Here is a 26,672-nt window from a genome sequence, read left to right on the forward strand (position 1 = left end):
TCAGACAAACAAGTTTGGTTACAATTTGCAGGTGATAATGTTGCCCGCTTGTTGTTTACAATGTCACCTGACAGTGAGAACAGGAGTTTGCATGGCACTGTTGTAGCCGGCATCACAAGATATTTACATGCCAGATGCGCTGAAGATTCATATGTCCCTTCATGCTTCAACCACCATTCCAGAGGTGCCAAATGCAGCATACATTTCCTCAATTATCTGAAACGGGAACTGTCAGCACGGCTAAGTCAGAATCCATTGAACTAAACCTGCTTAAAGCTTATTGCAGCCCTTGTATGCAAAGAGTGTTTCTTAAGCCACCATGTAATATAGGATCAATTTCACAGCCATTTCCTGAAGCCTCCTTTTTCAGTAGCTGTTTTCTTGGGGGTATTTATCATTTGAAGATGATCACACACTGTTTATATTTGATGTGTGGCAAACACTGGTGACAATTTTATTTTTATGCTTTCTGCCTTAACTTTTTTCAGTCTCCTGTTTATGCTTTATCACTCTGTCAGCTCCACAGATATTCATTCTCACTGGGAAAGCACTGAGGCCGAGACTTTAAAGAATGGGCACCAGAGTAAGGCCTCCAAGTCAGTGGCTGATATTTTGAAAGTGCTGAGAACCAGCAGCTCCCACTGAAGTCAACAGAGGCTGCTGGATACTCAGAATTTTTGAAGATCAGACTTGGTTGGGCACCTAACTTGAGACCCCTGAATAGTGTGGTGGGGGTTTTTTTGGCCTAAAACTTTTGTCTTTTCATCAGTACTGAGGCAATTCTCACTGGACCTATGTCCGCAACTCCATTAAAAACAAAAAGACGAAAAAAAATACCATCATACTCTTCAGAAATGGATGACCTGGGTGGGAAAAAACCTGGAAACTATACCTATCTAAAATTTGCTTAGGGCTAAAACTGTATGCAGTTGTAAGCAGATGCCTTTCCCTAACCGTTCTCAAGCAAAGTTCACACACTGTAGGATAAAAAGCTCATTCCCTTCTTGGAGTTTGGCATATTAACAATGAGGAGTCCGGTGGCACCTTAAAGACTAACAGATTTATTTGGGCAGAAGTTTTCGTGGGTAAAAAACCCCCTTCTTCAGATGCACACAAAGTTCATCCCAGGCCTTCAAAGGTTTGGTGTTTCCTATCTGAGGAATGCTCAGCCCACACTCTAGATCACCTGTAGAACTCCTCCCTTAATCTTGCTAAGATAATGAGCTACCTGCCTCAGTCAGTCAACGGTATCCCCTTAGCTATTTCCCAACAAGATCCCCGCCTGCTAACAGGATGGGGTGTTTCAAAACACGTTACAGTGGTCTTGGCCCAAGAGAGAACTTCTATACCCATTTTTGGGGAGGGAAATGTGCCTGCTCATTTGTTTCTCAGGTTTGTTGGTTTCATGTGTTCTTCCTCAGTGAGAAGATTTATACAACAGATGGAATGATGTCTTTGAATCAAGAAGTTCGCTATTTCAAACAGTGCCATGGTGTGTTGCACTTGTGTAATACCTTTCATCAGAGGGTCTCAAAGCACTTTGCAGCCGTGATGGAGGACCCTGTCAGTTAAAATTCAACACTTAAATTTTATTTAGCTTAATGGGAGCACAGGAGGGTAGAGAAAAAAATGTTTGTTCTTTTATCTCTGCATATTTTTAAGGTTTTTAGGTGTACAAACAAACTTGTTAAAATTGTATGACTCGTACAGGGTGATAAGCTAGTAAGGAATAGATACCGTCAAATGGGGGAAGGAGCTATAGTCAACTTTCTTTACAGCTGTTTCTGCTCTGAGTCTATTCTTCTTTAGATGTAGGTCAGGTCTGAGGAGTGTGAATAGCTACTGACTCAATACACTATTGTTACATTTTACTTATGAGTCTTAGAATAATCAGTTTCACCCCACATTTAGAATATACCATCCATGTAACATGGAAAGTCTTCAGCATGCATCCGGTGTGTACAATAAAATGCTTGTTTACAAATAAATTGTAATCCTGATCACTTGTGTGCAGCGAAGATAACAGGAAGACTAGGGGAGGAAAACTTGAACATAATTTACTAGAAAATGGAAATGCTAAATGAGTTAAGTATTTAATCAGAGAAACGGTGAGTGTGCAGAACTGTTAGCAAGTGTGGATGTGATAGTGGTTTGCTTTTTCATCTAGTGTCCTATGGTGTCACGAGGTGTGGTTATATGAAAAATTCACTCCTAGATCAGAGACGTTTAAACATGAGGTTATAACATATACTCCATCTAAGAAATGACTGAAGTTTCAGGCTATCTTATGGCCTTACTTAACACAGTGTGAAATATAAGAGAAATTTGACATTTTACCACTTCTACATAGGATACTTTAGGCCTCTAAGTAGAGTGTTTACAACAGAGTATTTTACAATACTGTATTAGGATTTCAATATTAACATGCTAGGAGTGCAAAATAACTTTGGGAACAATCCTGCATTGGCAGGGGAGAGAGTTGATGACCTCCTCACTACTTTGAGTGACTCAGTTTTTCTCTTCTGTGTGTCCAAATTGGCAACCTAAGTTGCTGTGACACTGTAGAAGTATCGTCTAGTGACAAGAACAGAACATCGGCAGCCAGGATTGCTGGATGCTCGTCCATTTGACACTGTCAGTTAACTGCTCTGCCTCTGTTTCCACACATGTTAAATGGATCGTTTCCAATCTCAAGTGTGTTGTGAGGTTTAGTGTTTATAAAGAGCATTTCTTGAATGAAAGCTGTGATGGACATAAGTGTGTTTTTTGTAACTTTCTGACATCCTCTCTCCTTTGGGTCCCCTTCTACTTAGGTGTCTTCCACTCATTTTAGTACTGTTTGTGTTTAAATTGTGGAACTCAACTAGCATATTAACTTTTGAATACTTTGCTGTCTCACGCTTTAGCCCTTATCTAATATATACAGGGTTCCTGCTCTACATAATCACTATACTACATGGTATTTTAATGTTGGTTAAAAACACCAGATATTGCCTAGTCTCTGAAGTTAAATAATCCCCACCTATTTGTTACTCCTAACAGCAGATCATGCGACATTCAGAAAATTAGTTACTGCTAGAGGAAAGCTAGTCTGATTTTTCTCTTGGTCTCTGCTGGAGGAGGGAGAAGAAACTCCTGTATTCTGTCACTGCAACTTTGGTAGAGTATGCTGAAGGCTTAGCATTGCAAACTTGGAATATAGCATTGGAACAGTTGAAGTGTTCTGCTTATTAATGGAATAGGTGATCTAGTTAAGGCATGCGAGGAGAGAAATATCCATCAGTGAGGATCTCCCTAAAATAGCACCTAAAAGATTTTCATCAGAGAATGTCATCTGATTGGATTACAGTGTGTAGTGCAAATGTTTTCTGGCTGTTGAGCACATTCAATTAAAACCTAATATTGCCATTCATGGACTGAATCTGACAAATACAAGGAAATTCCAAGTTCAGCCATCCACTCCATCCTTCAGTTGCCCTGTTGTGCTTTGGTATTCCTGTATATGTGCCATAAAAGATTCCTTTACATGATGTCCCTTCTGCACTTGGATACTTTGGGCAAGCTAAGGGAGTGTCAGGCTAATTTTAACATGAGGCATGTCTACATGGGGACACTCAAAGTTAAGATGAATTAACTAAAGATGTGAAGCTAATGTGCACTAAACCCCTATGTGGAGCTTGTCGTTTGGAAGTAAAGTGGCTTTAGACTGGTTTAGTCCAGATTTAATCCAATGTGCATTAAATTGACAGTGTTATCACTTTGCACAGACACACTCAGGAAAGTTAGACAAGCCCTGAGACTTAATGGTAGAGTCTTCTAATGTTGTATACTGTATATGATGATGAACCTTGACAGCAACATTATTGTCACACAAAATTAAAATAAAGCTCTCCAGAGGAATGGGCAGGAATAGTTTCAGTGTTTGAATTTGGTGCTTGTGAAAGTAGTAAACTGATGATGCTTCTAAGATCATAGGAACTTCAAGCACATGCTTACATGCTTTTCTGAATGGGGGCCATTGGGAATAGGGGCTGTGCAAGCTCCCTGTCCTCTCCACAACTTTACCAGGGCTCTGCACGCTTTCTCGTGCACCTCTTGTTTCTCCTGAGTAGATTGCTAATTCCTCTGCATTGTTCCCAACTGCACTGTGAATTTATAGATATGGACCTATTGCCCTTCAGAGGCTAAAACGACTTCACCTTGTGGCTTATGCTACAGTTGGAACCTAGGCTTCCAAAGTGGAAAGGAAGGCTTGTGTGTTAAATGGCATGACAGTGTGTTAACTTTCATCCCCAACAAGGACAGTTTTTTGCAGACTCTTCTGGGGTTGGATAGCGGTAATGTTTCTGCCTGTTGATCGAGTTTTAAATTAATCAAATCTTCATCTTTCTTTGCTTTGTTCACCTCTGCTTGAACATTTGTTATACATCACAGCATATGCTCAGGAATTGTAGAGTGATTATGGGTATGTCTCCACTAAAGCTGGAAGGTGTAATTTCCAGCTCAAGTAGACATACTCACATGAGCTCGATCAATGGTTAGTGTGCTAGCTGTGAAATGTAGCTACCCCGAATGCAGTCTTAGGGTCTCAGACGGGATCCTACTCAGGCAGCTAGCCTCTTGCACCATACAGCAACCGTTCTGTTTTTAGTGCACTAGCTGGATCAGAGCAAAGGCAGGTGTGTCTGCTTGAGCTGGAACTCTCACCTTCCATCTCCATTGTAGACCTACCCAAAATCTTTTCCCTTTCAGCTCCAGCTGGCCTGAATTTCTACCTGCTAAGCAGTGAACAATCACTAAAAAAGGAATTTCAGTACTGCTGCCTGCAACATTGGAGCTAGTAATAGCTTGTCAGGCTGTTGTTGTGGTTTAGCCTATCTTTTTAAATAAAGGGACATCGGCAGTCCAACGTGAAACTTTCCTCAAAAGTTCAAGATCGTGGAGGTCCTGATTCCATATCTTTTTTTTCTTCTATTTCATTGAGAAACTTTTTAAAGAATGAAAGCAGATGGAATAACTATAATTTTTCCTAACTACTTATGTATGTTTACTAACAAACTTAGTTTAGTTAGTTAGCCTAACTAACAAACCTTATTCTGAGTGCTAGGCTGACACTGATCATGTTTTGTGTACAAACAAGGATGATTTGTCATGACAAGTGGAAAATGGTGTTAAACAAAAGGAGCCGTGTTTATTTCAACAAAGTTCAGAACACTGGAGGAGAAGAATCAATGTTTGCCAGAGGGCAGAGAGGCCATTCATTAGGAGGAAAATGTTATATCCAGGCCTCTAACAAAATATTAAAGAATGGACAGTAGTGTGAAACTATATACAATTGGTTGTCAATCTTTTTTTTTTTAAGTGTATCCTTTTGTTTTTAACTTTGGAAGTATAATATTAGATAAATGTTTAATAGTTCATATATAGGGCCTGTCCTTCAGATTGTGTACATTGTCATCGCTCTATTGAAGCCAATGGAGCTATGCTGACTTACAGCAGCTGAGAATCTGGTCCATTTTCATTGTGAAAATAACTGGTATTTTATTAAGATCTTGCAGAAAAGCTAAGGCACAAAAATGAGTTAAACCTAGCTAGGGACATAAAAGGCAATAAGATGATGTTCTTTAAATACATTAGAAGCAAGAGAAAGATGAAGTAAAGTGTAGGCCCTCTACTTAGCGGCAAAGAAGAGCTAATAACTGGTGATATCAAGAACACTGAGGTGTTTAATGTCTATTTTGCTTCAGTCTTCGCTAAAAAGATAAATGGTGATTAGATGCTCAACACAGTTAATATTAACAACTCAGGGGGAAGGAACACAAACCAAAATAGGGAAAGAACCAGTTAAAGAATACTTACATAAGTTAGATGTATTCAGAGGAGCTGGGCCTGATGAAATTCATCCTCAGGTACTTGAGAGCTAGCTGAATCTAACTCAGAACTGTTAGCAATTATCTTTGAGAACTCCTGGAGGTTGGCTGAGGTCCCAGAGACTGAAGAAGGGCAAACATACTACCTAACTTTAAAAAGGGGAACAAAGAGGACCTGGGAATTCTAGACCAGTCAGCCTAACTTGGATACCTGGAAAAATACTGGAACAAATTACTAAACAATCAATTTGTAAGCACCTGGCGGATACTAGGGCTAAAAGGAATAGTTAGCATGGCTTTGTCAAGAACAAATCATGCCAAACCAACCTAATTTTCTTCCTTGACAGGGAAGTAGTAGATATATCACATCTTGATTTTTAGCGAGGCTTTTGACACAGTCCCACATGACGGTGTCATAAGCAAGTTAAGGAAATGTGGTCTAGATTAAATTATTATAAGATGGGTTCAGAACTGGTTGAAAGATTATACTCAGAGTAGTTATCAATGGTTCACTGTCAAACAGGGAGGATGTATCTAGTGGGACCTGCAGGGGTCAATCCTGGATCCAATACTAGTCAATATTTTCATTAATGACTTGGGTAATGGAGTATAGAGTATGCTTATAAAATTTGCAGATGACACCAAGATGGAAGAGGTTGCAAGCACTTTGGAGGGTGGGATTCAAATTCAAAACAACCTTGAGAAACTGGAGAATTAATCTGAAATCACAAAGATGAAATTCAATAGCCAAGGGCAAAGTACTTCACTTAGGAAGGAAAAATCAAATACACAACTACAAAATGGGGAATAATGGGCTTACATGGTAGTACTACTGAAAAAGATCTAAGGTTTATAGTGAATCATAGATTGAATATGAGTCGTCAACGTGATGCAGCTGCAAAAAACGCAAATATAATTCTGGGATGTATTAACAGGAGAGCTGTATGTAGGACACAGCAAGTAATTGTCCCTCTCTACTTGGCACTGGAGAGGCCTCAGCTGGACTAACGTATCCAATTCTAGGCACCACATTTCAGGAAAGATGTCGACAAAATGGAGAGAGTCTAGAGGAGAATAAGAAAAATGATAGAAGGTTTAGAAAACCTGACCTTGGGGATGGGGTGGGGGGGGGGGCATGTTTAGTCTTGAGAAACTAAGACTCAGGAGGGACCTGGTAACAGTCTACAAATATGTTAAGGACTGTTATAAAGAGCACTGAGATCAATTGTTCTGTGTCTTCTGAAGGTAGGACAAGAAGTAATGGGCTTAATCTGCAGCAAGGGAGATTTGAGGTTAGATATTAATAAACTTTCTTAATTATAAGGATAGCTTAAGCTCTGGAATGGGCTTTCAAGGGAGGTTGTAGAATCCCCATCAGCTGAGGTTTTTAGAACACAGGTTGGACAAACACCTGTCAGGGATAGTCTAGGTTTACTTGGTCCTGCCACAGCACAGGGGACTGGACTGGATGACTTCTCAAGGTCCTTTCCAGGTCTACATTTCTATGATTCTGTGTACAGGTGGTAGATTTTAACAGGCAACTACATTATTAAGATCTTGCTTAATGGGTAATGGAATTGCTTGTGTGATTTCTCCAGTCTTTGTAGGTGCTTATCTTGCTTATTCATTCAATAAGAACAGAAAAACATAGCAAATAAAGACTATGAATATTGAATAGCACCATGCTATTGCTTAGGAGACTGAAAAAGATGCCTCATGACTAAGGACGTTCAGAAGAATGACTATTCTAAATTGTCCTAGAAGTGTGTCCGTTGCTTAGACTTTTATCCCTGTGTGCCCTCAGCTCCATGTTGCTGGTATTGGCATTTCTAATGGGCTATATGGTGTTCTGGGGAGGGCAAAGCAGAATTATTGTGGATTTGCTTGCCTCAGCAGCCTGCTTGAACAGATATGCACAGAAGACTGGCTCCTCAGGAACAGAGTAATGCAGCAGAACAGAACTACCACTTCATAGTACCTCTTGTTATTTTACAATCAACTTGATCATTTATAAACAGTATATTTGCTTCTGGACTGAACTTACATGGCCAGACTTCTCTACAAAGTCAGTTTTGCCAGGCCAGTTACAAATGACTGAAAATAGGCTTGTAGTGAAAAACGACAGATACAGATCCTTAACACCATGGTCGTGTGAACAGTGTTACTGGAATATAGTATATAGTAAAAGTCATGGATAGGTCACGGGCCATGAATTTTTGTTTACTGTCCGTGACTTTTACTAAAAATACCTATGACTAAAACGTAGTCTTAAACATCAGCAGAGAAGCTCATTTGAAAAAGTAGTGGAACCGATGGATCAGGTGTTAAGGAAAGCTGTACGGATAACTTGCTGCACCTTAAGTAGCATGGTTGTTTCAGGAATTTGTCCCTTTAGAATGTCTTGTTGATGCCACTTTCTGACACTGTGGATTCAGAGAAGGAAGTCTTGCATTTTAGGCCAAAGAGGAATCCATGGTTAAATGTCCTCTGACTTCCCTGTTTTTAATTTAGTTATATCTTTAATCTGTTCCGCTTTCAGACTTAGTAAGAGAGGAAAATGTGATATCAGCACAGAAATGCCTCAAATCTGAGGGATTAAAATTATTTGTTTATGGAGCCGAAGTGTAAATGCAAACTTTAAATTCTAACTTGAGCCTTGTTTGAGGAGCTCAAGCCTTGGGGTTTTCAGATTGTTTTATTTTTATCAATGTATCCCAGACTGATAAAGCAGTCTTCTGTATAACCTATTAGTTGGCAAAAAGTTTACAGGTAGTTGTCTAACTAAAACTCACAAGTGATCTAATATGCTACTGGACCTAGAGTAAGGTCTTGGCTACACTTGCAGCTGTACAGCGCTGTGAGTTAAACCTGTCTTCGTACAGCTGAGTAGGGAAAGCGCTACAGTCTGTCCACATTGACAGCTGCCAGCGCATTGTCGTGGCCACATTTGCGGCAATTGCAGCGCCATTGGGAGCGGTGCATTATGGGCAGCTATCCCACAGAGCACCTCTTCCCATTCTGGCGCCATGGTTTGTGGGAAGGGGGCGTGTGTGCGGGGCATTCTGGGTCCTGTCCCAATGCCCCGTGATGCATCGCTTCGCATCCCAGAAATCCCTTTGTTTACGTCCACCTTTGGCACCATCTTTCAACGGTTTCTGTGCAGCGCGATCCGTCTGCGGGAAATGGAGCCTGAACTGCTGAGGCGTATGCTGACGAGTCTCGCCCGCACGTCACGTTTGGCTGTCGAACTATTCCTTAAGATCCAAAGTGACAGTGAGAGTGAGGAGTCCGACGATGCTATCGAGCCGCGTAATGCATACGACACGAAATTGCTTGTGGCATTCACGGACATGCTCAGCACCGTGGAACGCCACTTTTGAGCTCGGGAAACAAGCACTGAATGGTGGGATCACATGGTCATGGGAGTCTGGGATGACGAGCAGTGGCTGCAGAACTTTCGGATGAGAAAAGCCACTTTCATGGGACTGTGTGAGGAGCTCGCCCCCACCCTGCGGCGCAAGCACACGAGATTGAGAGCTGCCCTGCCAGTGGAGAAGCAGGTGGCTATTGCAATCTGGAAGCTGGCAACTCCAGACAGCTACCGGTCGGTCGCAAACCAGTTTGGAGTGGGAAAGTCGACTGTTGGAATCATGTTGATGCAAGTTTGCAAGGCCATTAATCGCATCCTACTCAGAAGAACCGTGACTCTGGGTAACGTGCAGGACATAGTGGATGGCTTTGCACAAATGGGTTTCCCTAACTGTGGAGGGGCGATAGATGGGATGCACATTCCTATTCTGGCACCACCCCACCTAGCATCCGAGTACGTTAATCGGAAGGGGTATTTCTCTATGGTTCTCCAGGCGCTTGTGGATCACTGTGGGCGTTTCATTGACATTAACACAGGCTGGCCAGGAAAGGTGCATGACGCACGCATCTTTCAGAACGCTTGGCTGTTCAGGAAGCTGCAGGCCGGGACTTTTTTCCCAGAGCGGAAGATCACAGTAGGGGAAATTGAAATGCCCATTGTGATCCTTGGAGATCCCGCCTACCCGTTAATGCCGTGGCTCATGAAACCCTACACAGGGAGCCTTGACAGCAGCAAGGAACGGTTAAACTATAGGCTGAGCCGGTGCCGAATGACTGTGGAGTATGCCTTTGGCCGTTTAAAGGGCCGCTGGCGATCTCTGTATGGGAAGCTGGACTTGGCCGAACACAGCATCCCTGCGGTTATATCCGCGTGCTGTACCCTCCATAATATTTGTGAAGGGAAGGGTGAAAGCTTCACTTAGGCATGGACCTCCGAGGTTGAATACCTGGAGGCTGAATTTGCACAGTCAGAGAGCAGGGCTATTGCAGGGGCCCAGCGCGGGGCTGCAAGGATTAGGGATGCCTTGAGGGAGCAATTTGAGGCTGAAAACCAGCAGTGATATCTGGTGCCCTGCACGGGAGTGAAGTGCAGTAGTTCCAATCATAGGAATCAGCGTTTGCTAAGCAGACTTGCAGTGCCTGTTGCTTTCGTGGGCTAAGGAATCTTTTTCTTTTATGCAATAATAAAGAATGTTTTCAAAGCCAAAACATCCATTTATTGAAAAGAATTTATTTATTGAAAAGAAACACAACTGCTTGGGAATCAGAAAGGGCAAGGGGGTGGAGTGGGGAACGGTACAATCACAGATTCGCGTATGTCCTGTCTGGTGTGCTGTGCAGTGAGTGCTGCACTTCAGGATAGCTATACTGCATGGTGATGGGGGTTGAGTGCAGAGGGAAAGGGTCGTGGTTTTCAGGGCTGGGTGGTGAAGATACTGGTGTTGGAGGCAGCTGTTGACGTGAAGAACCCGGAAGTTGGGGAAAGTGGGTTGGAGGTAACAGTGGGGCACAAGGGAAAGAGTTTTGGGACAAGGGCTGTGGGTGGGGGGGGAGGGGACATTTGCATTTGCGGTACTGCTCCTTCTGCGTGGCTACGAGCTCCTGGATAGCGTCTGCTTGGCGCTCCAGGATGCTTATGAGCCTATCAGTGCTTTGCCGCCGGTTCGCTGTGTTTTCCTGGCGGATCCTGCTTTCTCTCTCCCTCCAGTTCTGTGCTTTTTCATTCTCTTTAATAGATTGCCGCATCACTTCTTGCAGCATGTCTTCTTTGGTTTTTCGCGGTCTCTTCCTGAGTCTTTGCAGTCTCTGAGCAGGCAATAAGAGGGACGGCTGAGGTCTCAAGGTTGTTGCTGCTGTATAGGCAAAATGCAACATTTAACAGAGGCAGCATTATTTATAGCAGACAGAGTAATGCTTTCCCCCGCACTTAAGGAGGGCACACACAGGGTCTACACAATAGCATAATTTTCCTGTCCCAAACAGAGCGCATATAACCCACGGGAGCCTCAAAATGGTGAGTAAGGGGGACTGATTGTTTCAGGGCTGTACTGTCCTCTGGGTTTCTGTGCCTTGGGGAGAGCCAACAGCTGCAGGGGGCACCTACACTGAACACTGTCCCAACATTTTCCACAGGAGTTCGTCCTGGACGATATCTCGCTGCTGAGGGTGACCTGGGAAGCAAGGGAGGGTCTTCTACTGCAATGCGGCTTCGGCCCTGGCCCATATGCAGCTTGCCTGTGTGCAGCAATGGTCCCCTCGCTGCACAGTGGCGCGGACACGTTAGCCTGGTTGGGACAAGGACCACGGTGGCTCTCCTGATAAACCTGCGCAAGCGCATTGCACACGTTCTGGATGAGACATTCGAAGAGATTACCAAGGCCGATTACCGCGATGTGATAAACCACATCAATGCACTATTCTGCATCTAGGCATGCATGCCTAACCCTCCTCTCCCAAAGAGCCCGCACTGAAAAAATTCCTTCCCGAAAAAAAACCCGCTTACCGGGAACCTGCTCTTCTGTTTGTCCTCCACCAAGTACCGGCCGTTGCGACTGGCTACCTTCCTCCTGGCTCGAGAAGAGCTCCTGGCTGCATGGCTCCAGGGATTCCAGGGTGTCTCCATCCGCCCCACCACCCTCACTCCCGTTTTCCTCCTCCCCCTCCCACCCCGGCTCTGAAGTGTCCATGGTGGTGCTCGGAGTGGGGGTGGGGTTAACCCCAAGTATCGCATCCAGCTCTTTGTAGAATCAGCAGGTCGCGGGGGGGGGGGGGGGGAGCACCCGAGCGGCCGTTTGCGTCGCGGGCTTTGCGGTAGGCACTCCGCAGCTCCTTCACTTTAATCCTGCACTGCAGGGCGTCCCAGTCATGGCCCCTTTCCATCATGTCCTTTGATACCTTCCTGAAGGTATCGTAATTCCTACGGCTGGAGCGCAGCTGGGACTGGACAGCTTCCTCCCCCCAAACACTGATGAGGTCCAGCAACTCACCATTGCTCCATGCTGGGGCTCACTTGGCGCGTGGAGGCATGGTCACCTGGAAAGATTCGCTGATAGCACTCCACACCACGCCTGGCTGAGCAAATAGGAAGGGGATTTTTAAAATTCCCAGGAAATGTCAAGGGCGGGTCACATGGTTGGTTGGTTACCTGAGGCCAGGGCAGTAGAGTTTGAACTGATGACCAGAGTGGCTAGAACAGGCATTGTGGGATACTGCCGAATACTTCTGGAGGGCAGTCACAGTGCATTGGGCGGCCACACTGGCGCCGCACTGCTGCAGTGGCGGCGCAATACACGGTAGTCCTCTCGGGAAGGTGGAGTACATGCAGAGCTGTAGCCACGGAGATACAGCGCTGTAAGTGCCTTGCCGGTGTGGACGGGGAGTGAGTTATAGCGCTGGGGGAGGCTTCATTGTGCTGTAACTCGCAAGTGTAGCCAAGGCCTAAGAGATCTCTGGATTCAGGTCTCTGGCTAGAACTTCACAACCAACCACATGTGTGCTGCTTTTCCTGCTCTCCAGGCAGTTTGCCTGAATTACAGAGGATTATAGGTGAGCTAGTGGAATTTATGATGGAAACTTATCTGCTGGATTGTAGCTTCCCAAAACAAGGTATGAGGCCTGGTTCGAAAGGTGAGTCCTTCCACTGCAGAAAATCTCACTTCTTCGGATGCATAGAGTGAAAGTTAGAGATGCAGGCATTATATACTGACACATGGAGAGCAGGGAGTTACTTCGCAAGTGGAGAACCAGTGTTGACAGGGCCAATTCAATCAGGGTGGATGTAGTCCACTCCCAATAATAGATGAGGAGGTGTCAATTCCAGGAGAGGAAAAGCTGCTTCTGTAATGAGCCAGCCACTCCCAGTCCCTATTCAAGCCCAGATTAATGGTGTTGAATTTGCAAATGAATTTTAGTTCTGCTGTTTCTCTTTGAAGTCTGTTTCTGAAGTTTACTTCTAAACTCCTACCTGCCACAGGGGGCTACAACAGTGGTACCCTCAACTCATCTAACAACGTTGTCAATCTTTCCAACCACACACTTAGCCCAGCAGAAGAGTCTGTCCTATCTCGGGGACTCTCTTTCTGTCCCACCATCCCCACGAACACGATACAGTTCTGCGGTGATCTGGAAGCCTACTTTCGTCGTCTCCGACTCAAGGAATATTTTCAACGCACCACTGAACAGTGCACTGACCCACAGGAACCCTCCTACCAACACTACAAGAAGAAGAACTCTGCATGGACTCCTCCTGACGGTCGAAATGACAGACTGGACCTCTACATAGAGTGCTTCCGCAGACGTGCACAGGCTGAGATTGTGGACAAACAACATCACTTGTCCCATAACCTCAGCCGTACAGAACGCAATGCCGTCCACAGCCTCAGAAATAACTCTGACATTATCATCAAAGGGGCTGACAAAGGAGGTGCTATAGTCATAATGAACAGGTCGGATTATGAACAGGAGGCTGCCAGGCAACTCTCCAAGACCACATTCTACAGGCCATTATCCTCTGATCCCACTGAGGAATACCAAAAGAAACTACACCATCTGCTCAAGAAATTCCCAGCTACAGTACGGGAACAAATCTACATGGACACACCCCCAGAACCCCGACCAGGGGTATTCTATCTGCTACCCAAGATCCATAAACCCGGAAACCCTGGACGCCCCACCATCTCAGGCATTGGCACTCTTACAGCAGGATTATCTGGCTATTTGGACTCTCTCCTCAGACCCTACGCTACGAGCACTCCCAGCTATCTTCGAGACACCACCGACTTCCTGAGGAAACTACAATGCATTGGTGTTCTTCCTGAAAACACCATCCTGGCCACCATGGATGTAGAAGCACTTTACACCAATATTCCACATGAGGATGGACTACAAGCTGTCAGGAACAGTATCCCTGATGAGGCCACAGCAAGCCTGGTGGCTGAGCTTTGTGACTTTGTCCTCACCCACAACCACTTCAGATTTGGGGACAACTTATACCTTCAAGTCAGTGGCACTGCTATGGGTACCCGCATGGCCCCACAGTATGCCAACATTTTTATGGCTGACTTAGAACAACGCTTCCTCAGCTCTCGTCCCCTAGTACCCCTCCTCTACTTGCGCTACATTGATGACATCTTCATCATATGGACCCACGGAAAGGAGGCCCTTGAATTCCACCTGGACTTCAACAATTTCCACCCCACCATCAACCTCAGCCTGGACCAGTCCACACAAGAGATCCGCTTCCTGGACACTACAGTGCAAATAAGTGATGGCCACATAAACACCACCCTATACCGGAAACCTACTGACCGCTATATGTACTACATGCCTCCAGCTTCCATCCAAGACACATCACACGATCCATTGTCTACAGCCAAGCCCTAAGATACAACCGAATTTGCTCCAACCCCTCAGACAGAGACAAACACCTACAAGATCTTTATCAAGCATTCGTAAAACTACAATACCCACCTGGGGAAGTGAGGAAACAGATTGACAGAGCAAGATGGGTACCCAGAAAATGATGTTGTTTGTCCACAATCTCAGCCTGTGCACGTCTGCGGAAGCACTCTATGTAGAGGTCCAGTCTGTCATTTCGACCGTCAGGAGGAGTCCATGCAGAGTTGTTCTTCTTGTAGTGTTGGTAGGAGAGTTCCTGTGGGTCAGTGCACTGTTCAGTGGTGCGTTGAAAATATTCCTTGAGTCGGAGACGATGAAAGTAGGCTTCCAGATCACCGCAGAACTGTATCGTGTTCGTGGGGATGGTGGGACAGAAAGAGAGTCCCCGAGATAGGACAGACTCTTCTGCTGGGCTAAGTGTGTGGTTGGAAAGATTGACAATGTTGTTAGATGAGTTGAGGGTACCACTGTTGTAGCCCCCTGTGGCAGGTAGGAGTTTAGAAGTAAACTTCAGAAACAGACTTCAAAGAGAAACAGCAGAACTAAAATTCATTTGCAAATTCAACACCATTAATCTGGGCTTGAATAGGGACTGGGAGTGGCTGGCTCATTACAGAAGCAGCTTTTCCTCTCCTGGAATTGACACCTCCTCATCTATTATTGGGAGTGGACTACATCCACCCTGATTGAATTGGCCCTGTCAACACTGGTTCTCCACTTGCGAAGTAACTCCCTGCTCTCCATGTGTCAGTATATAATGCCTGCTTCTCTAACTTTCACTCTATGCATCCGAAGAAGTGAGATTTTTACTCACGAAAGCTTATGCCCAAATAAATCTGTTAGTCTTTAAGGTGCCACCAGACTCCTTGTTGTTTTCCTCACTGTTTACCTTTTTGCTAGAGTGTTTATCTCTGTTTGCTGTAACTTTGAACCTAAGGTTAGAGGGGATTCCTCTGGGCTCTTGAAGTTTGATTACCCTGTAAAGTTATTTTCCATCCTGATTTTACAGAGATGATTTTTACCTTTTTCTTTAATTAAAAGCCTTCTTTTTAAGAACCTGATTGATTTTTCCTTGTTTTTAGATCCAAGGGGGTTGGATCTGTATTCACCAGGGAATTGGTGAAGAGTCTCTCAAGGCTACACAGGGAAGGGAATTAGCACTTTGGGAGTGGTGGCAGTGGACCAGATCTAAGCTGGTAGTTAAGCTTAGAAGTTTTCATGCAGGCCCCCACGTCTGTACCCTAAAGTTCAGAGTGGGGAAGCAGCCTTGAGTGACATCCTAATGGCTTCTTAGTCAACCATTTCAACAACAGAGCATCAAAAATTTCTGTTGTGACTGTTGTATGTCAGTGCTCTATTTGTGCAAGAGAACGTGTCCACCTGTACTCTATTGTGATGGCTGAACTAGCTAACAGGGTTAATTTTGCCTTGCAATCTATTCTCTTCAAAACAAGTTAGGTGAGTAATACGATGCTCATTTTCCAAATGAGGACACTAAGGTACAAAGATTGAGGTTCACTTACAATTCACCACTGCAAACCTAGAATGCAGCACAAGGGCTGTTGAGAGAGTCCATTTATTCATGTAATTACTTTACCAGCGTGAGGGCATAAATATCCATCAGTGAAACTCGTCTAAAATTAGAATCAATAAGATTTTCATCAAAGAGAATGATCTGATTGGAGTACTGCCTTCTGTGGATGTTTTCTGGGTGTTTGAGCGTATTAACAGTAAAACTACTATTCAGGCATTACTTCCAACCGACAAATGCAAGGAAATGCCAAATAAAAGCATCTCCTTCATCCTTCACTTGCCCTGTTCTGCATTGGTTATTTTGGTGCACATTAATGTATAATATCTAATCCAATACCTGAATATGTTACAGGTGATCTACAAAGCAGGAAAAAATTGGTTGCTTTGATGTGTATATACAATAGGCCAGAAGGCTATCTCTTCAAAATCTGGGGGAAAGCAAGGTTTTGGGGCTGTCTAGATACGAGGCAAGCTGCACTTTAGATCCCTTTTAGATCCTCTCCAGTGCACCCCTTTGACATATTTCGCTACCTTCACCTCTCTGGGTGGAACCATGCAGTCCTCCCACTCCTAGACTGGGTCTCTGATCTGCAGTCCCCTGTTTACCAACTTTACATCAGGTCCAACACCTGTTGGGCACCAGTAAGCCCTTTCCCTCTGGGAGCCTGGGACTAGCAACCGATTAAAGTGACTCGATTAAAGTGACTCTCACGGCTTCTTCAAAGCCAAGTATTTATTTACTCAAGGATACACAGCCGAGAGGGGGTTAAAACAAAGACTTGTGCATGTATTTCCCCTGACCTAAGCCTTAATCTTTTCTTGCAAGCTTTGGTAAGCTCTACTCACCCCTGTTACTTCCATCTCTAGATGAGGATAGTCAGTTTGCTTGCTGCAGTTTCTCTGTCAGCACCCCACCCCCAGGCAGCTACAGACAATCAGTATCCCCATCCTTGTTTCAGGTTGTCGTTTTTAACTGTAGTCTTTTTTTCCATCTCTACGCTTTCAGCATTGGTATCCCACAACTGTGCCTGTCATCTGGAAAATAGCATCTTCCCACTTACTGGCCCAGCCATTGTTGTCTTAACTCCCTCCTAGTTGTTTACCATCCGTGTCTTATCTCATTGTTTAGGTTCCTGCTTGGTTCCACCTAACTGCCTCCTTTGGATAGCTCAGTGGTTTGAGCATTGGCCTGCTAAACCCTGGGTTGTGAGTTCAATTCTTGAGGGCACCATTTAGGGATCTGGGGCAAAAATCTGTCTGGGGATTAGTCCTGCTTTGAGCAGGGGGTTGGACAAGATGACCTCCTGAGGTTCCTTCCAACCCTGATATTCTATGTCTGTGTTTAAAATATTTTTTTTTTTTTTTTGACTTAGATGCATGCAGAGAGACAGGCAAATATCAGAGGTAAACTGAAGTACATAGTGGTTTCTTAACAAATAACCAAGCCATCTCCCTCATTCCCCACAGGGTGTTTTTGTTTAGTGTTTTAAAAACTCTTGTCCTGGTCTAGGCTGGAAGACTATGATGTTTGCAGAGCCGGTGCAAATGATATCACAAAAGGCAAGAGTGAAAATTGAACTGTTAAGAGGGAAATGATTTTTAATGAGGAGATTAAAACTCTTTGGATTGTATATGGTAACACCTATTTTAACTTCATTGATTTATTAACACATTGAATAAAGGAAGCCTGTGTTTAAAGACTGAACATCTGTTCCCCTAAAATTAAGATATTAACACAAAAATAAACCTCTTTTCTTACTCCCACTGGGCCTCCAACAAAACTAGGGAAGACCAGACTCTGTATTCCTGATGCTTCTAAATTTGAAAGAACACGTAACTTTCAGATCTGCCTCATTCATCATAAAAACAAACCAACAAAAGCACTCACCAAGAGTGTAATTCTGTCTCCATGGAAGTCGCTGGCAAAACTCTTATTGATTTTAATGGGGCTAGAATTTCACCCCAGATTTTTACATCCTTTGCAAGAGTCCCATTTAAGGATAAGTGGCGGCCTAATGACTTTCATTTCATTTAAAGGAGACCTTTCACTTAACAGTAATGTTTTCTAATGTCTGTGGTGATAGACCCCTAAACAATGTTACTATGACTTATAAGTAAATAAAACCACATTTGAAATTTGCCATTGCAGGGACCTCAATAATTGGTGCAGCTCCATCTCTCTGCCTATGGCACATGATAGTCTAGCCTTCTGAAGGCTGCAATACTTTGGTCTAATTTCAGTGGTTGGGTTTAGTGGGATGGGGAGATGGGGGAGGCCTATCCTCTGTAAGAGGTCAGACTAGGTATAGTGGACTCTGTGACAGTGTACCCCATAAGGCTTTATTGGGGGGGTGCTTATAAATGTATGTATGACATAACTGGAATATGTTTTGTGCTGCCTGTGCCATGTAACATATCTCCGTAACGGTTATGGTCTACTATATCTATTCATCCTATTTGTACACATATATCATTTTCTACTTGAGGTTAAGAATATGGGCTGTATACTTGCTTGGTTTCTAAGTAAGCTTTGTGAGGCATTTGGTCAGTTTCTTTAGGAAGGAATTCGCAAGGTTAAGTACCTAATCAGGAAGCACTTGGGGAACAATGCATCTTGGAATGCTCCAATCCACATAAGAAGTCTTCCTGGAGACATACAAGATACCATGTGGGCAATGGCTTTGGCCTGTAAAGACTGAGTCATGCAGGGACATGTGACTTGCCCAGGTGACTCCAGAACTCCATCTTGGAGCTGGACTTTGCATAGGACTGAGGAGGGGGGTCTCCACCCACAAGAGAGAGTCTATTTAAACCCGTGGGAGACCCCTCCATTTTGTCTTCAGCTGGCTAAAGAAGAAGCCTCTCCACCCCCCAGAATACTGGAAGGAAACTGGAACAAAGGACAGTAACTACAGGGGGTGTGAGTGATTGCTGGACCCAGTCTAAAAGGAGATTAGCCTGTAAAAGGGAGCATTCTGGAACTGGTGAGGATCTTATCTGTATTCAGTGTTTTGATTAGACATAGATTTGCGCATTTTATTTTATTTTGCTTGGTGACTTACTTTGTTCTGTCTGTTACTACTTGGAACCACTTAAATCCTGCTTCCTGTATTTAATAAAATCACTTTTTTCCTTATTAATTAACTCAGAGTATGTATTAATACCTGGGGGAGCAAACAGCTGTGCATATCTCTCTATCCGTGTTATAGAGGGCGAACAATTTGAGTTTACCCTGTATAAGCTTTATACAGGGTAAAACGGATTTATTTGGGTTTAGACCCCATTGGGAGTTGGGGTATCTAAGTGCTAAGACAAGCACACTTCTGTGAGCTGTTTTCAGGTAAACCTGCAGCTTTGGGGCAAGTAATTCAGACGCTGGGTCTTTGTTGGATTAGATGGGAGTGTCTGGCTCAGCAAGACAGGGTGCTGGAGTCCTGAGCTGGCAGGGAAAACAGGAATAGAAGTAGTCTTGGTACATTAGGTGGCAGCTCCCAAGGGGGTTTCTGTGATCCAACCCGTCACAGACTCTTCTAGTCTTGAACTCTGACTAACTTGGTGCTTGTGAAAGTGGCCTATTGAGTGCTCTCAAAGGCAAGGCATAGTATGAACAGGAGCTTTGCAAGCTCTCCCCATACAGCTCTACTGAGGCACTGTAATGTTATCCTGCAGCACCCGCTTCTACTCCATTGCTAGATTTCTCTTGAGCCAAGATTACTGATCCTTCTGCATTGTTCCAGTGTGCCCTGTAGATTTAGCGATATGAGACTAAACTGACCTAACTCATTACACTTGTGACTTTCGCCACTACCTGAATCCAGGTTTCCAAAGTGGGAAGAAGGACGTGTGTTAATCCAGTAATGTTCACCCCCAGAAAGGAGAGGTTGTTACTGGCCTACTTTGGTTTGAACATCAGTGGTATGAGTGTCCTGCCTAAAGTCCTGCAGTAAGCTAGTTTTGTTGTAATACTTCAGTGCTGTGGACATTAATTATTTATAAAGCAATTCATGGAAATAAGTGAACATCTTCCAGAATGACATATTCCCAATGAGCCTTCGATTGCTTAATTGGTACATTCTTTTTTCCATTGGGATATACCAGTTGGATTGTACTGTAATAAAACTGTCTTCATTGCTACTTACCTTATCTTTTATTGCAATATGTTCTCACTGAGCACAGCAGTGCTCATTTTAAACTCTATGCCAATATATCCTTGGCTTCTCATTTGGGGAGATGCTGGGATTTGTGTGATTCTCTTGTTCAGTAGGCCCTTGGGCAGAACTGTGTCTCTGGAGTTAAACATCTTGAACTGATACCTTTGGGTATGAGTTAAAAAGAGCCACTTAAAACTTGAAAACAAAGTAGATTTCACAAGATTCAAAATACTTTCTGGGATTTGATTAGTGGAAATTTTCCTCTTGATTATTTGAGAAGATGTGAAACTGATCTCTGAGGCCGCATGAGTGTGTGCCTGTGAAGGGAGCTAGCGGTCTCCTACCAGATCAGAGCAGCCTTGAATCTTAATCTTGATCTGAGACACGGGAGTGAGGTAAGCGATTTTACAGCAGACATAGCATTGCACATGTCCATGTGTTTGAGAGCACAGTGGCAGCTTTTGTTTCAAGGAAACTAAGGACTTATCTACACTTACATTTTAAAGTGCTCAAGCTTGCTGCGTTCAGGGGGGTGAAAAATCACCCCCCTGAGCGCAGCAAGTTTGAGCACTTTAAAGTGCTAGTGTGGACAGGCTCCAAGCGCTGGGAGCCGTTCCTCTCATGGAGGTGGATTACCAGGAGCGCTGGGAAAGCTTTCTCCCAGCACTCAAGCGTGACCACAGTCACACTTCAAAGCGCTGCCGTGGGAGCGCTTTGAAGTTTCTAGTTTAGACATAGCCTTAATTTAGACTGTTAAATGAAACAACAATCTCTTGCTCAACTACAGGTAATAAACACACAGATTTATTTTAAAAACAAAAGGTCACCACTTACAAATACAAACTGAAGTCAGTGTAGATGTATATTAGACAAGTTGCACCAGGAGAATTAAATAGATTTTAAATTAATGTAATTCCACCTATGCAAACCTCTATAGATGCACTTAAACCAGTTTAAACCTTCCTTAAGATAAATCAGTATAAATTCGTAAATTTAGTGAATTAAGCTAAATCAATTCAAGTGAGGTTTAAACCTGTTTAAGTACTTGAATGTTAGGGGTATGCATTGATAAATTTTTTTAATTGATTTAGTCACACCAGTGCAACTTTTCTAAAGTAGACCAGATCATAGACTTACATTCTCAAGAATGTAGCCGATCTGAGACCAAATCCTCCAACAAACAAGTGTGTCCCCACCTTTGCATAACATTGGAGGGTAACAGCGATAAACATAGTTGGGGTGGAAGAGAAATTAGATTCTCCAAAAATTTGAAATAATAATATTAATAGTCAGAGGCCACCTTCACAAGGAAACTGTATTGAAATATATAATCCCATATGAGCTCTAGATAGCGCTTACTTCAATTAAAATAGTCTAAGAATTGATCAAAATAAACTCCTCTAGAACCAGAGAGAAAATCAAACTCAAAACACCACATTTCACCCACAAATGTCAGCCTTCTTTTGTTCCACAGGAACCTGAGTAAATGGATGGGATTTACACAGATATAATCCATTTTGGATTATGGGATGGAGGGAGGAGGAATAAATTCTGAAATTTGAGTATTTGAAGGCCTTTCATAGAGAATAACTTGCTGGCAACTCTTTCTTAAACAGAGGAGGGGGTACTCCATTTGGAGTGCCTCTGCTGACCTCAGTCAGTCAGTATTGAATGGGAAGAGAGGGTCTCTCCAGCAAGCAGGTCTCAAGCCAGACAGGGCTGTCATAGGTCAAAACCAAGACCTTAAACTAATCATGCAGCTCAGAGATTCATTGCTTACCAGTAGCCATCTGGGGTGAGAAGGGGAGGTGTTAGGAGACACACTGCCAAAGGCTATATAAATATACTTGGAATAACACACTGGGTTTTCATTCTCAAGCATTCAGCCTTTTTTACTGATCCCATCTCATCTCTCACCCCTCAAGACGTTTTCTCTCTCTTCCCCTATCCTACTGAGTTCCTCCCCTGATAAAACATCTCTGTAATGCAGTGTTCCGTGTTCCTGATCCTTCAGTCCCAGGCACAAACGCTTGGAACTTAAGGGAGGAAAACAAGTTGAAATTTTAATATTAGAAATCCTTTGGTAGCAAATAAATTAAAAATGTTTACGAAGCACAGAATGCTTCCAGTCCTACTCTGGAGGAGGAGGGCGACATGTATGGTGGAGGGGAAGCTGTGCTAATAATCTGTACTTTTAAATAACTTCAGCGTAATTCTAAGGACCTTCTTAGTAGAGAGGTTTTAGTGTGTGCAGAGAGTAGTTTATTCTGAGAGCAAAGACCGAAGTTTAGAGGCAAGAATGACAGGAAAGAGTAGGGGGATAGGAAGGGCACCAGCTCAAAAGGTACATTCATGGCTATGTTCAGGCTGGCAAGCTGTCTTGGCAGCAATACATGATGCTATTACACGGTAGCCACCTGTTCAAGAAGACACCTAGTTACTCCTGCTCCCTGGTCAGTAGTGGTTTGGGTATAATGGAAAGCTTGTTGTGTGTAGTCTGAAAGCAAAAGAAGCAGCAAAAATGATTGTGAAAATGCCCCTGGGATAGCTGGTATTTGGAACTACGTTAGTGATTCTCCTGGAGGAAGCTCTGTAACTTGTTATATCTTGAAGGGCTGATGTGATGGGAGCATCAGTAACTGAAGGAATTAGTGGGGGTTTTGGAGTGGAAAGGAAAATGAATGTTGGCCAGAGAAAAGCAATTAGCATCCCATTGTGGTACAGGCTTCTTTACTTTTCAAGATTGAATATCGCAGAATTGGTTCAGCTTGCCCCTCTTTTTCCCCCCACCCCCAAATCCGTATCCTACTTTTATTATTATAATAGAGAACCATAGGTGTGCATAGTGATTGCATAACTCCTTCTATAAAAAGATCTATGACTTACAAGCGAATGGCTTTAGCCTCTTGGTAACCCTGCATCGTAGGTAAGTGTTATATCCCCATTTTACAGGTGAGGAAACTAGGACTCTGATTCTGTCATTGCTAGGTGGGCAGACCCCATCGAAGTCAGTGGGGTTCCATGCAGGCATATGACTCCATCTTCATGGAGCTTATTGTGGGATTGGGGCCAGAGATACAAAGGTGTGACTTATTAAAGTTCACTCAAGAAGCATGTGGTAGAGTTGGGAATTGAACCCAGGCTCCTGACCATCCTCAATACATTAAGAAAAAGGCCACACTCTGGATAAAAGTTGAACTCATGGGAGTGAGTGGCAGAGCTCTGGAATTCGCTCTCTTGCAATATGCTAGGGAGGGGTAAGGAGATGGTGCAAGACACATTCTTAGGTAGGGTGTCTGGCAGGCTATCTGTTGCTCTTGGACAGGATGGTGGTGCGAGGGGATTTCTCATGTGCTCATCAAGCAGCAATTGTTTTGTGCCTAATTCAGATGAAGATGGCCATGAAACATCTAAAAAAGTAGCATAGGCTGAAAAGCCAGGTATAATTTCAACATACTCATTCCCTAAAAAAGATGAGATGGGTTGCACGGCTGAGTCACTATCTGACAAAACTGTAAAAAGAAATTATTGTTTTAACTGATTTTTTTTTTTCTGTGGTCATTCCATTACAGAGCCTAGCCCAGCTAGAGAACCTGTGCAAGCAGCTGTATGAAACTACAGACACCGCGACACGGCTCCAGGCAGAAAAAGCCTTGGTCGAGTTCACCAACAGCCCAGACTGTTTGAGCAAGTGCCAGCTCCTCCTTGAAAGAGGAAGTGTACGTAGAAAATAATAATAGATTCAAACGAACTGGCATTCAAATTTGGCATTTTGGGTGAATGCTCTGAATGAAACAGGGAAGCACATTAGGTAATGCATCCCCAGTAAGCTGGAACGTGTCATATTCATGAACGTCTTCTGCATACCAGAATTAAACCTTCAGTTGGTCCTGCATTTTCTGTTGGTTTAGAAAAAAAATTGAAGTGTACCCACTAAGAGGTTTCCCTTTTGAGGAATCCTGCTTAGATCCTAAAGCACATCTAATCTACAAAGATAAGTATGCTTAAACACAGTTATGAAATGTGGTCCAGACTTGATATAGCATAGTTGTTTGTTTTTTGGGAGGGTTGGGGGGAGATGAGCTGTGGAAGGGGTTATTGTGATTGGGAACGCAAATTATGGCTCTATAACCATGCTAGGAAACTGTGTGAATTTGGGCTAAAGTGTCACTAACACTTCTAACAGGAGAGCTATTGTTGCACAATCATTCCAGTTTTGTCCATGTGTCTGTTTATACCAACAGTGTGAATCACATGAAAAGAACCTGTCTTTTGATGGATTGGTTCTTGATTAATCTTGTGGGCCAATCCATTATGCAGCCTGATCTAAGAATACAACGTTAATTCTTAAAGGCAAATTCTCTTATTTCCACTGCTTTAGGAGTTCTAAAATAGCTTGGAAGATGTGATCAAAGATTAAAATCCCAGCATGAGATCTGAGACTCAGATGGGATTAAAACAGAGTTTGCTTTGGGCCATTTTAGCTTACTACTAAGAATCTCTTAAAGCAAAGGTTAGCCTCTCCAATAATGTCCTCAAAGCAATCTAGCAACAATTTTTATCTTTACGGTACTTTTTTTTTTCCTAAGTGGTCACTTGATTCACTTTGTGGCAGGATAAATCATGCTTAAAATTGCTTGGTCACAGGACCTTTTGAGGTTTGACTTATGGCCCAATGTGCATTCAGCCCTTTGAGTCTATTAGATCAGTGGCTTGCTCACAAAAATCAGGAAACATTAGCCACCCTATCTCAAAGGATCAAGGAACCAGAATGAGATTGGGCACTGTGCAGTGCAGTTCCAGCTGAACACAAGAGCTGAATTATTTATCTCTTCGTGTTGTAAGTTTTTTTTGTGTGTGGACTCCTTAATTTCTTTGGAATAAAAAATAAATTAGCCTCTGGGTTTCAAATTGCATTTGTGTCTACCATGGACGAACCAGCAACTAGCACAGGGGGAAAGGGAGGGGTCAATTTTAATGGAAAGTCTCTAATGCACAGTTTTATTACTTTGAATATAACCCATTATGTATGTGTAGTCTATGTCAGATTGCCATTTTGTAAAGCTGATGCACAAATTGGATGATCTGACTCACTTACATTAAACTCTCTTTGGGCATATTACTATAAATGGGTTTCTGGTCTCTTGGATTCTTGGAATAGGTTATAGAGGCAAATCCTTTTTATAGTACTGGGTATTATTTAACACACGAAACATTTGCAATTACACTGCCTGTAATTCATAGAATCTCATACCGCCTAGGATTTCTGATGGTTCACTCACATTATTTGTATCCTATTCCCTAGATTAAATTAGTTAGTAATATCCATTGGTCCGAGTGCTATTCTGTATGATATATAAATAAAATATGAAGGGGAAGGGAAAACTAACCTGTTTTGTAGTCAAGTGGAAGAGTTTGAAGTGTTTGTATAAAATCTAGGACTGAGCGTGCAGTAACACTTGCCTGCAGCATATTGCTATTGGCACTTGTTCCTTCCTGCTTGTCATAATTCTCTCCACCCCTACATGGGGGCACACAGGTGGAGGGTATGTTATCCTTCTGCTGCTGTCACCCTGTTACCTTTTCCTTCTAGATGCTCTTTTTAAAATATTTTGGATAAACTTGGTGTATACAGAAACAAGGAACTAAGACAGTCCAGAGCATTTAGACTTGTGAACTAAGCTAATATTGAAGCCCAGGTTTCCAGAGACCTGAAAGTTACTGGGTTAACGTAGTGCACAACTACCTTGTCTTCAGCTGTGGCCTCTTTTGTACTGAAACTTGCATTAAACCACTGCTTGTTGTGTTTTTTCTTTACAGTCATCCTACTCCCAATTATTGGCAGCTACATGCCTTACTAAACTTGTGTCACGCACAAACAACCCTCTGCCATTGGAACAGCGAATAGACATTCGTAAGTAGAAAGCTTTCTTTTCTCTAGCCAAGCCACTGGCATAGCCAGCAAATACTATGGATAATGACTAATTAACAGTACTACATTGTGACAGGAAGTCTTTCTGCAAGCTATTAAGATGTATGGACATTGGTAGCCTAAAACGTATAGTGAAAAGGCAACTTTGCTGTCGGACAATCTTTTCCTAGCCCAGAGACTACTGGCTTTGAATGCCAGATAGATAGGAGTTATCCAGGTCCAAAGTAATCACAAATTTGTGGCCTTATGAATGAACAAATTTTAAGATAGTAACTCAATTCTTTATGAATTAGGCTATTCATCTCCTAATTCCTTTCTCTTCCCTACTTGTTCCTTAATAGCAAGGGGTATCTTAATGAATCCAGTCATTAGGAAAGGTGATTATTTTGTATTTGCCCTTCTTTGTTCTTCTACTTTGCC

The 26,672-nt window shown here is 43.2% G+C and overlaps 1 protein-coding gene across 1 annotated transcript in view; it reads left to right on the forward strand.

Annotated features, from left to right (window-relative positions):
- Positions 1-26,672, forward strand: part of XPO7 (exportin 7) — an 85,497-nt gene that overhangs the window by 18,755 nt on the left and 40,070 nt on the right. The window contains exons 2-3 of the mRNA XM_065400098.1: positions 23,893-24,039; positions 26,141-26,234. Coding sequence (XP_065256170.1) covers positions 23,893-24,039; positions 26,141-26,234 — 241 coding nt within the window. The remainder of the gene's footprint in view (positions 1-23,892; positions 24,040-26,140; positions 26,235-26,672) is intronic.

The sequence above is a fragment of the Emys orbicularis genome, chromosome 2, assembly GCF_028017835.1.
Source record: "Emys orbicularis isolate rEmyOrb1 chromosome 2, rEmyOrb1.hap1, whole genome shotgun sequence".
In the NCBI taxonomy this organism is placed as follows: Eukaryota; Metazoa; Chordata; order Testudines; family Emydidae; genus Emys; species Emys orbicularis.